At 44.3% G+C, this 12,885-nt stretch overlaps 1 protein-coding gene across 6 annotated transcripts in view; it reads left to right on the plus strand.

Annotated features, from left to right (window-relative positions):
* The window catches only part of PLCH2 (phospholipase C eta 2), a 1,361,647-nt gene that overhangs the window by 1,258,246 nt on the left and 90,516 nt on the right, over positions 1-12,885 (plus strand). For all 6 annotated transcript variants that reach the window (XM_063943084.1, XM_063943088.1, XM_063943089.1 and 3 more), the window contains one exon: positions 11,755-11,839. In XM_063943084.1, coding sequence (XP_063799154.1) covers positions 11,755-11,839 — 85 coding nt within the window. The remainder of the gene's footprint in view (positions 1-11,754; positions 11,840-12,885) is intronic.

A 12,885-nucleotide genomic window follows, 5' to 3' on the forward strand; every position in this document is an offset into this window, starting at 1 on the left:
ATAGGCTCCAGGGGTAGTATGAGGCTGCGATCCATAGGGTTGATGTCAGCAGTGTGGAGTCAGACGCTCCCTTGGTCGTCCCTCCCCCCAGTTCATGACCAGTTTCCTCCGAGTCTCCCGCCATGAACTGATTTCCCACTTTTGTCTGAGACACTGTGAATCTTAGGGGACCCAGTCGCAGCATAGGCGGCTGTGTGACTGGTGCGGCAGTGTTCACTTGGGCATCTGTGTTCACTGTAGGTTCACGGGGCGAGTGTGTACACTATTAGCATCTGGATCCACTCAGCGTTCGCTAACGTATTGATTGATCCTGGGAGCGGGGTGAGTCTCCCTGTATCCCACTCTACTGAGCTGGGTAATACAGCACTAAGTCTCTACCTACCTTTGAGTACGAATAGTTGGATAAGTGCCTAATGCATTTGAGTCTGATAACTATTGCTGCTGTTTTCTTTCGCTGTGCGACTGAATACGGTTACATCCTATATAAAGTAATGCAGTATGTTTCTCCTACATACTGTACTTGAAATGTATTTGTAGTAGTTGATTATGTGCTCATATTGCCTATTATACTAATGTATAACCTTTGACTGATTGCTGGTGTGATTGCTGACTTTACTATAATTCTGTCAGTTTTTCCTGTGTATTCCAATCCTCAATGCTGGTGCAAAGCAGGGTAGGGTCGGATTGTGTGTCACTTTAACAAATTTTAAAGTGATTACAGTCACAAATTGTGTAGTAATACTGTACAGGTGTGTGATTTATTTATCATGTTTAAGAGTGGCAAGGGTGAGGAAAATACACTTTCCACAGCAGCACCAACACTCATTTCTTGTTTGTCTTACGGAGCTGGGTTAACCTCTCAGGATCTGGTTCAAAAGGGATTATGTGCAAATTGTTTTACCTGTCTCGAAGCCTTTTAAAATAATCAGAGGCAAAGCAAAGGTTCTAGTTGAACCTCTATGGGCTACCTTTTTTACAGACATTGGCCCTCATTTCGAGTTGATCGCTAGCTGCTTTCGTTAGGCAATTCTGCGCATTCGTATGGGGCGCACTGCGCTCGCGTGACGTACTTTCACAAAAGTCGATGCAGTTTTACACAAGCTCTAGCGATGCTTTTCAATCGCACTGCTGGCCGCAGAGTGATTGACAGGAAGTGGGTATTTCTGGGTGGTAACTGACCGTTTTCGGGGAGTGTGTGAAAAAACGCAGGCATGCCAGATAAAAACGCAGGAGTGGCTGGAAAAACGTAGGCGTGGCTGGCCGAACGCAAGGCGTGTTTGTGACGTCAAAACAGGAACTAAATAGTCTGAAGTGATCGCAAGCTAGGAGTAGGTCTCGAGCTACTCTGAAACTGCACAATCTTTTTTTGTAGCAGCGCTGCGAACCTTTTGTTCGCACTTCTGCTAAGCTAAGATACACTCCCAGAGGGTGGCGGCTTAGCATTTGCACTGCTGCTAAAAGCAGCTAGTGCGCAAACAACTCGGAATGAGGGCCATTATCCAGTATAGCTGGCGGATAAGGTCAGCTCCTATACCAGGGATAGGTTACCCTATTAACCCTTACATGCAACATTCCTCCTGGGGTTATCATATCCACCACGGGAATTGGCAGCCTCTCAACTAAAGCAGGCTGAAAGGCCAGTGGTAAGTAAACCACATAGACATGATACAACATCTTCACAGTCTACATGTTTCAGATGAGGACTCGTCAGAGGATGAGGACTCATCGCACTTCGGGTCTGCATACAGAGACGAGGAGGATGGCCTCAGCTCAGTGGACATACCTGAAGTAATTAGTGCTATGAAAGCCATACTATTTATAGAAGAAGCAGAGCCTTGGTTAAAATCTAAGGCACCTGTGTTTAAACGTCCCAGAACAGTTAGGACTGAGTTTCCTGGGTCAGATCAGCTGATCAATCTTTCTTCAGTGGAAAATTATGCAAGAGGCTTGGGTTACGCCCAGTAAGAATTTAGAATTCCAATTATCCTCTTCCAGCTGTGGACTGTTTAAAAAAAGGGAGGTGGCTACCAAAGTAGATACGCATGTCATTAGATTGGTGCAAAAATCTACATTACTTCTGCCTTCAACATCTTTAAATGATGTCAGGATAGGAGAGTCGATGGTTTTTGAAAAAGCATTTTTTCCTTGTCTTGGGTAATCATAAGACCAGCCATGGCTTCAGCCTGGATGGCTTAAGCAGTGGCAGCCTGGGCTGATGCATTGGAGGAGGACCTTTCAATGGCATCTAGAGAGCAAAAATCCCATATTGCACATATTAAACAGGCTGCAACATTTATGGAAGTGGCCTTGGATATGGGTACAATTGTCTCTCAGGCATCAGCTTCACCAGTAACAGCTCGCAGAGCGGGTTGGCTACGTATGTGGAAAGCTGACTCAGAATCCAAGAAGGTTCTGGAGTCCTAACCTTTTTTACTGGAGATATTATTTTTGTGTAAAGAATTAAACAGTAATTTGGAGTCAGAAGTAGACTCCAAGAAAGTGAATTTTCCTTCCACACACAAATTCAAGCCTAGATTTTAAGCTTTTCGGCCCTTTTGGAATCAAGGGAAAAGCAAAAGGAAAGGGTGATGGCAAACAGTTCCATTGGGTTACCAGAGGACCGGCTTCCAAATCAGAAGATAAGCCATCAGCCTGATGGTGCGGGCCTCCACCTGGGGGAACCCAGGGTGAGAGACCGATTTCTTCAGTTTGCACAGATCTGGCAGCAGTCTACTACAGATGCCTGGGTGCAAGAAGCGGTATCTCACAGTTATGCATTTGATTTCAAGAAACACCCTCATCAGAGGTTTTGTACCAGCCCGATTTCAGTGTAAATGAAGGCTAGGGCTTTGCAAGAGCAGTTCAGAAGTTGCTTCAGTCAGGAGTGATAATTGCAGTTCCTCCTGCACAATGAGGACAAGGTTTTTATTCCAACCTGTTTTTAGTCCAGAAACCAAATGGTTTGTTCCGGCCCATACTCAATTTCAAAACGCTGAACAAGTACATTTCGGTGCCTCGGTTTTCATATGGAGACTTTACGTTCCAATATTTTGGCAGGGAGCCGGAGGATTTTATGGTATACCTTGATATCCGGGATGCTTACCTACATGTTCCTGTAGCACTGTCTCATCAGCGCTCTCTCAGGTGTGTTATCCTTCAGCATCATTTTCAGTTTCAGACCCTACCATTTGAACTGACCATAGTTCCCAGTGTATTCACCAAAATTATGGTGGTGATGGCATCTTATCTCCATTAGCAGGGGATAAGGATTTTTCCATACCTCGACGACTTATTAATCCTGGCACAGTCTCAGGAATGGCTTCAGTGTCATCTGCAACAGACAATAGCCTGTTTACAGAGATACGGTTGGCTCATAAATTGGGCAAAGTCGTCTCTGGTTCCGTCACAACGGATGACTCACTTGGGGGCTGTGTTAGAATGAGTATTCAGAGAGTAATTTTACCTTTGAACAAAATATCCAAAATTAATTTAAGGATTCAGGAGTTGCTACACAGTCAAAGGGTATCCATTTACGCGGTAATGCGTGTGATGGGCTTGAAGGTGTAGACTTTCGACATGATGGAGTATACTCAGTTCCACTCGATACATCCGCAACGTCTGATCTTTTCCAAGTAGAATGGTTTTCATCAGACAATAAAAGTGCAGATTTATGGTCTTCCTCTGGAAGTTAAGAGGTCAATAGCTTGGTGGTTGCAGACATCCTATCTGGACAAAGGGAGACTCCTTGGGATATCAGATTGGGAAACTGACAGTGGATGCCAGCCTGCAGGGCTGGGGAGCAGTGTCAGGAAGGAGTTGTTTCCAGGTGTAGTGGACCAAGGAAGAAAGTTGCCTGCCAATAAATATATTGGAACTTCGGGCCATACATATGGCATTTATTCTTATCCTTCTGATGAAACCAGTTCGAATCCGCTCGGACATTGCGATAGCAGTAGCGTACCTCAACCATGACGGAGGAACTCACAGCCACAACACAATGAAGAATGTAAGTCACACGTTAAGGTGGACAGAACTTCTTTATCCAGCCTTGTTCGCAGTATTCATTCCGGGAGTCCTAAACTGGGAAGCGGATTTTCTCAGTCAACACACCATTCATGCAAACGAATGGGCTTTACACCCCAAGGTCTTACAAACTCGGGTTACCAGAGATAAATCTCATGGCATCCCATCAGAACAACAAAGTTTCCTCGTACGGGGCAAGAACAAAGGATCCCAGAGCGTCCTTTGTGGATGACTTGTCAACTTTCGCCTGGCTGATGTGTTTCCACCAATCGCCCTATGATCCAGGGTGATGCGAAAGGTAAGACAAGGTAAGGGTGCCGTGATACTAATAGCTCCGGCTCGGTCCAGAAGATATTGGTACACAGATCTGCAGAGGATGTCTATGGATGCTCCATTCCTACTCCTTCAACATCCAGATCTAATGTCTCAGGGTCCTGGTTAACACACAAAATCTGGATTAACTTTCTTTGACGGCGTGGCTCTTGAGACTTCCATCCTGAAAGCAGGAGGATTCTCACAACAGGTAATTCAAACTATGCTCAGAGCAAGGAAACTTTCCTCAGCTCGGATTTATCACCAGATATGGCAAGCCTATGTTTAATGGTGCAGTGATCAAAAATTTGACCCTTGGTTTTTCAGAGTTTCCAGAGTCTTAGCATTCCTTCAAGCAGGAATGCATAAAGGTTTACGGGTGGATTCTTTGAGAGTACAAGTGTCAGCATTGACTGTATGGTTCCAAAAGAAAATTGCTAACCTGCAGGATGTGCGCACTACTTTCCAGGGAATGTTGCACGTTCAACCTCCTTTTGTTCCTCCTACAGTGCCTTGGGACTTAAGTTTAGTCCTAAAGGCCCTTCAAGTTTCCCCATTTTGAACCACTAAAAAGATTGGATCTTAAATGGTTGACAGCTAAAGTTCTCTTTCTACTGGCTATTGCTTCAGTTAGAAGAGTTTCAGATTTAGGGGCATTGTTATGTTGCCCCCACGTATGGGATACTAAACCTGTATACACAACTTAAACTGTACATACTTTTATTTGAAGTGAGTCTGTGGCAATACTATGAGAAGTTTAATGTGGAAATAATCGTTATGGCAAGAACTTACCATTGATAACGCTATTTCTCCTAAGTCCACAGGATAACATTGGGATATGCTGACGCAACAGCGGACTGGTACCAACGATCAAAGCTTTCGGCCTCCCAGAATGCAACGGGGCAGTCCCCTGTATCCCTGGCTCAATTCAGTTTTTTGTTTGGTTCGGGAGGTTTTTAGCAGCCATAAGCTTTTTATTATTTTATTTTTATAGTTTTACTCTTTGTTTTTTTGTTGTTGTTTTTTTGCGTACTTTCTAAAAATCGTCTTATACATACCTTAGAAAAAGTTGCTCCGAAAACACTTACCCACGTGTACAGTGCTGTTTCGGCGGGCGTCTGTGTGTGTTGTACTAGCAAGTCCAGCATACGTTGCCAGGCTGTGGCCGGAGCACGGGGAAGAAGGTAAGGCATCGGTTCCTCTTAGCAGGTGAAATGCGAGACACAGCTGCACTGTGTATCTTAAAGGACCCAGTCGCAGCATAAACGGCTGTATGACTGATGCGCCGGTGTTTACTTGGGCATTTGTGTTCACTGTAGGTTCATGGGGTGGTTGTGTACACTAATAGCGTCTAGATCCACTCAGCGTTCATTAACGTTTTGATCGATCCTGGAAGCGGGGTGAAGTCTCCCTGTATCCCACTCTCCTGAGCCGGGTGATACAGCACTAAGTCTCTATCTACCATTGAGTACGAATAGTTGGATAGGTGCCCGATGCATATGAGTCTGTAAACTATTGCTGCTGTTTCTTTCGCTGTGCGATTGAATACGTTTAAAGTCCTATATATGGTAATGCAGTAATATGTTTCTCCTACATACTTGAAATGTATCTGTAGTTGAATATGTGCTCATTCCTTATTATACTAATGTATATCCTGTGACTGATTGCTAGTGTGATTGCTGATTTTACTATTTTCTGTCAGTTTCTGTGTATTCCGATCCTCAATGCTGAAAGCAGAGAGGGATCGGATTGTGTGTCACTTTAACAAATTTTAAAGTGATTTCAGTCACAAATTGTGTAGTTAACACTGTACAGGTGTGTGATTTGTTTATCATGTCTAAGAGAGGCAAGGGTGAGGAGGATACACTCTCCACCACAGCACCAACACTCATTTCATGTTTGTCTGCAAAGCTGGGTTAACCTCTCAGGATCTGGTTCAAAATGGATTATGTGCAAACTGTTTGTCTTACTTTTCACCAAAGCCTCCTGAATAATCCAAGGCAGGCACAGATTCAAATGGAACCCCCATGGGCTACGTTTGCATAGACATTATCCAGTATAGCTGAGCGGATAATGGCAGCTCCTATACCAGGGATAGGTTACCCTATTAACCCTTACATGCAACATTCCACCTGGGGTTTATCACATCCAGTGCAAGAATCTGCAGCCTTTCAACAAAAACAGGCCGAAAGGCTGATGGAAAGTAAATCACACAGACATGAAACAACATCTTGACAGTCTACACATGTTTCAGATGGGGTCTCATCGGAGGATAAGGACTCATCGCACTCCGGGTGTGCATACAGAGAGGAGGATGAAGGTCTCAGCTCAGTGGACACTGTAGGTTAGGAGCTAATTAGTGCTATGAAAGCCATTCTATCCTTAGAGGAAGCAGCAGAGAATTTGTTAAAATCTAAGGTACCTGTGTTTAAACGTCCCAAAACAGAGGGACTGAATTTCCAGGGTCAGAACAGCTGACGAAAATTATACAAGAGGTTTTGGGTAACACCCAGTAAGAGGTTTAGAATTCCAAAGAAATGGAATTCCCATTATCCTCTTCCGGCTGGGGACTGTTTAAAGAGGGAGGTGGCTCCCAAAGTAGATACGCATGTCATTCTATTGGTGTGAAAATCTACATTACCTCTGCCTTCAACATCATTAAATGATGTCACGGATAGGAAAATAGATGGTTTTCTAAAAACCATTTTCTCCTTGTCCGGGGCAATCATAAGACCAGCCATGGCTTCAGCCTGGATGGCAAAAGCAGTGGCAGCCTGGGCTGATGCATTGGAGGATGATCTTCATTGGCATCTAGAGAGCAAAAATCACATATTGCACATATTAAACAGGCGGCTATTTTTATGGAAGTAGCAGCCTTGGATATGGGTACAATTGTCTCTCAGGCATCAGCCTCAGCAGTAGCAGCTCGCAGAGCGGTTTGTCTACGTACATGGAAAGCTGACTCAGAATCCAAGAAGGTTTTGGAGTGTTTGCCTTTACTGGAGATATTCTTTTTGGTAAAGAATTAAACAGTATTTTGGAGTCAGAAGCAGACTCCAAGAAAATGAAGTTTCCTTCCACACACAAATTGAAGCCTAGATTTTTCAGCTCTTTCGAACTCGAGGAAAAGCAAAAGGAAAGGGTTATGGCAAACAGTTTCAATCTGACAAGTCTGGTAAGACTAAAAAGCATTGGGCTACTAGAGGGCCGGCCTCCAAGTCAGAAGATAAGCCATCAGCCTGATGGCGCGGGCCTCCACTTGGGGAACCTCAGGGTTGGGAGGCTGACTTCTTCAGTTTGACGCCAGATCTGTGCAGTCTACCACAGATGCCTGGGTGCAAGAAGAGGTATCTCACGATTATACGTTTGCTTTCATGAAACACCCTCCTCAAAGGGTTTTTTGTACCAGCCCATCTTCAGTGGAAACGAAGGCCAGGGCTTTGCAAGAGGCAGTTCAGAAGTTGCTTCAGTCATGAGTGATAAATCCAGTTCCTGCACAACGTGGACAAGGTTTTTATTCTAACCTGTTTCTAGTCCAGAAGCCAAATGGGTCGTTCCGGCCCATACGCAATCTCAAAGTGCTGAACAAGTACATTTGGGTGCCTCGGTTTCATATGGAGACTTTAAGTTCCATTATTTTGGCCATGGAGCCAGAGGATTGTATGGTCTCATCAGCGCTATCTCAGGTTCGCTATCCTCCAACAACATTTTCAGTTTCAGGCCCTACCATTTGGATTGGCCACAGCTCCCAGAGTATTCACCAAAATTATTGTGGTAATGACAGCTTATCTCCGTCAGCAGGAGATTTTTTCATACCTCGATGACTCATTAATCCTTGCACAATCTCAGGAATTGCTTAATTGTCATCTGCAACAGACAAGAGCTTGTTTGCAGAGACATGGTTGGCTCATAAATTGGGCAAAGTTGTCCAAAATTCAGTCAAGGATTCAGGAGCTGCTACACAGTCAAAGGGTATACATTGATGCAGCAATGCGGAGGATGGGATTGATGGTGTTGATATTCGACATGGTGGAGTATGCTTAGTTCCACTCAAGGCCTCTGCAATGTCTGATCCAAATGGAATGGTTTTCATCAGACAATAAAAACGCATACTATGGCCCTCATTCAGAGTTGTACGCTCGCTAGCTGCTTTTAGCAGCAGTGCAAATGCTTAGTCGCCGCCCTCTGGGAGTGTATCTTAGCTTAGCAGAAGTGCGAACGAAAGCATCGCAGCGCTGCTACAAAAAAAAATTGTGCAGTTTCAGAGTAGCTGCAAACCTACTCCTACCTTGCGATCACTTCAGACTATTTAGTTCCTGTTTTGATGTCACAAACACGCCCTGCGTTCGGCCAGCCACGCCCCATTTCTCCAGCCACTCCTTCGTTTTTATCTGGCACGCCTGCGTTTTCACACACACCCCCTGAAAACGGGCAGTAACTTCCCAGAAACACCCACTTCCTGTCAATCCAGCAGTGCGACTGAAAAGCGTCACTAGACCTTGTGTAAAACTGCATCGGCTTTTGTGAAAGTACGTCGCGCATGCGCAGAATTGACGATTTTTAGCCTGATCGATGCACTGCGAACAACGGCAGCTAGCGATCAACTCGGAATGACCCCCAATGGTCTTTCCTCTGGAAATAAGGAGGTCATTAGCCTGGTGGCTACAAACATCTCATCTGGACAAAGGGAGACACTTTTGGATACCAGATTGGGAAATTCTGACAACAAATGCCAGTCTTCAGGAAGAAGTTGCTTCCAAGGACAGTGGAACAAGGAAGAAATTTGCCTCTCATTAAATATATTGGAACTTCGGGCCATTTATACGACACTCATTCAGGCAAAGGACATTCTCCAGGGGAAACCAGTTCAAATTCGCTCGGACAATGCAACAGCAGTAACGTGCCTCAATCATCAAGGAGGAACTCGCAGCCAAAAAGCAATGAAGGAGGTAAGCCGCACGTTAAGGTGGGCAGAGCTTCATCATCCAGCCTTGTCCACAGTGTTTATTCTGGGAGGTCTAAACTGGGAAGCAGATTTTCTCAGTCGACACGCCATTCATGCAAACGAATGAGCTTTACACCCTGAGGTCTTCCAGACTCTGGTAGACAAATGGGGGTTACCAGAGATAGATCTCATGGCATCCCATCAGAACAATAATGAATAAAGGATCCCAGAGCAACCTTTGTGGATGCCCTGTCAGTGAGATGGGAATTTTATCTGTCCTATGTGTTTCCACCGATCTCCCTGTTGCCCAGGGTGATGCAAAAGGTAAAACAAGGAAAGGGGCGCCGTGATACCAATAGCTCCGGCTTGGCCCACAAGACATTGGTACACAGTTCTGCAGAGGCTGTCGATGGATGTCCATTTCTACTCCCTCAACGTCCAGATCCCTGTCACAGGGTCCTTGCTATTACAAGCACCTGGATCGACTGTGTTTGATGGCGTGGCTCTTGAGACCTCCATTTAGAAAGCAAGAGGATTCTCACAACAGGTAATTCAGATAATGCTCAGAGCAAGGAAACCATCCTCAACTCGCATTTATCACAGAATATGGCAAGCCTATATTCAGTGGTGCAGTGACCGGAAATTTGACCCTAGGTCTTTCAGAGTTTCAGGAGTCCTGGCATTCCTTCAGGCAGAAATGGAAAAAGGTCTACAGGTGGCTTCCTTGAGAGTGCAGGTGTCAGCATTGACTATATGGTTCCAAAAGAAAATGGCTAACCTACAGGATGTTCGCACTTTCTTCCAGGGAATGCTTCACATCCAACCTCCCTTTGTTCCTCCTACAGTGTCTTGGGATTTAGGTTTAGTTCCAAAGGCGCTTCAAGTTGCTACATTTGAACCACTAAAGCAAGTGGATCTTAAATGGTTGACAGCTAAAGCTCTCTTTGTACTGGCTATTGCTTCAGCTAGAAGAGTTTAAGATTTAGGGACATTATTACGTCGCCCTCCTTTTCTGATTTTTCATCCAGATAGAGTGGTTACTAGAACCAAATATGGTTATCTTCCTAAGGTGGTGTCTAAATTCCACCTTAACAAATAAATTGTTGTCCCGGCCTTCTAAGGGCCGGACCTTTCTGAGGGAGATGCATCATTGGACGTAGTCCGTGCCTTAAGGATCTACGTGGATCGTACCAGTGCCAACAGAAAGACAGACACTCTCTTTTTGTTCTCTTCGGATTTCACAAGAGAGGATGGCCTGCTGACAAGCAGACACTGGCGAGCTGGCTTCAGATGATGATTTCTGAAGCATATTCTCAAGCTGATCTCCATATTCTGGCTAATGTCTCTGCTCACTCTACTGGTAAGGTAGGTCCGTCATGGGCAGCACAACGTGGTGCTTCAGCTGAATAGATATGTACCTGTAAGGCAGCACATGGTCTTCCATTAACACATTCATTAGACATTATGCCTTTGATACCTTTGCCTCTCAGGATGCTGAATTCAGGCAAAGGATTCTCCTGTCCAATCAGGAGCATCTCCACCACTAAATTTGCTTTGGGACATCCCAATATTTATCCTGTGGACAACCTGTGGACCCTGCAGGAGAAATAATAGTTATGGTAGACTTAACGTTGATAACTCCTAAGTCCACAGTATCCACAGGGATCCCACCCTGATGTACCTGATTTGAGGATCCTTTCACCTACTCACCTCTTCCTTCTTGTACGGACGGGTGTGCATGTGTGTTCTTTTCACCTGATTAGGCCTCTCTATGATGCTCCTTCCTTAAACTTTGGAAAACAACTGAATTGCCTGAGCCAGGAGGCTGGGATATAGGGGACTGGCCCTTTGCATTCTGGGAGGCCGAAAGCTTTGATCGTTGGTGCCAATCCGCTATCGCCACCTTATATCCCAATATTTATCCTGTGGATACTGTGGACTTAGGAGAAATAGAGTTAGCAACGGTAAGTCTTCCATAACTTTTCGGGAAAAAAGACACAAAAAAGATGCCCAATGCTTGTAGAGTCACATGGGACCTGGAGGCTCACTCTCACCAGACATCTGGAGTCACATGGCATATTGAAGCTGGTTGCATGAGGACACATCTGTATGGACAACATCTCCTCTTTTTAGAAGGTTTAATACATTTCCATTTATGACTGGACTTATGAAACACAGTGAGTAGAAGGGCTCACCATCAGTTCTAGGGGTGGTGTGGTACAGAGGTGAGACCAAATAAAAGTGACCTTATTTTGAAGTACAGAACTATTGCATCTTTAGGTAAATTGTGTACATTACAGCTTAAATGTTTCAAAGATAAAGATGCTTAACATCTTAAAAGTTTTACTGGCAAGTGCAGCCTTTGTTATCCCCAGTTAACCAATATTATTATCAGTCATTACAAAAGCTGTAGTTTATTAACAAGCAAATGTTTTAAACATCCTGCTGTACTGGTTTTTGTGTTCATATTGTAGATTATAGATCCTTTTGTAGAAGTTGAGCTCATTGGTTTGCCTGTAGACTGCTCCAAAGAACAAACTCGTGTTGTGGATGACAATGGTAAGCATTGATCTATATAAGAAAGTCTAACATTTATGGAGTTATGTGTGACACCCCTAGTGGAGATTGAGGTGTATGTAGTGTGGCTCATACCTAGTCTCAGAAGGCTCTCCTTACTCTTCTTCCTGCCACTGCACGGCAGGGGAACAGAGAATCCAAAATCCAAAATAAATGGCAGACTCCATGAAATTAAGTGACGTTTAGATTTATTAAACTGCGACACTGCGTCACTGTAACTATTTAAATGAAAAGGAGTGATTAGCAGATGCATGATAAAACAATAGTCCAGTTTTGCAAATACATCTAGGCCACAACTACTGTGAAACCATAATACTTTAGACCTAGGCCGTTGCTATGGGCAACACTAATGGGCCTTGTTTGGATAGACAGTGCAATGTCAATAATGTGATATTTAAAATAGTTTCTAAAAAGAATTACTCTTGATACTGTGCACACAGACTACGCTGTCACGTGATTGTACAGCCCTACAGCAACACATTCTGCAGCCAGAATACACTTACTATAGAAATACAGTATCAGCAAACATAATAAAGGCCTGTTAGTGCAATCATTCAAATGCATTCAATAAACAGTATGAATAACATTCACGATAAACAAAATAATAGAAATCTACTCATTAACCTTATGAGTGCAATACAGTATCTATCCTATTCCTTAATCTAATGAGTCTCTGCAACGAATGTGTTAATTTAAGAATCTTTGCCAGCTAGCTCTTTCGTCCGTGCACATAAAATGAGGGTAGGCAGTAATGGAGGATTAAAGTGGCTAAGCATGAACTGTGTCTCTCTGTACATAGATGCAATGACATCCAATTCCAGGGATGACGCAACTTTGGGGAGTATCAGTGGTGCTGACATAGAGCCTAATACAGCTCTTTGATGAAATACTGCAGCATTTGGTGCGCCTAGCGAGCCAGCGTTTGGCGCTCCTGGTGCGCCAGCATGTGACGCTCCTGGTGAGCCAGCATTTGGCGCTCCTGGCGAACCAGCATTTGGCACTCCTAGCGAACCAGTATTTGACACTCC

Source organism: Pseudophryne corroboree, chromosome 10 (assembly GCF_028390025.1).
Source record: "Pseudophryne corroboree isolate aPseCor3 chromosome 10, aPseCor3.hap2, whole genome shotgun sequence".
Taxonomy (NCBI): Eukaryota; Metazoa; Chordata; class Amphibia; order Anura; family Myobatrachidae; genus Pseudophryne; species Pseudophryne corroboree.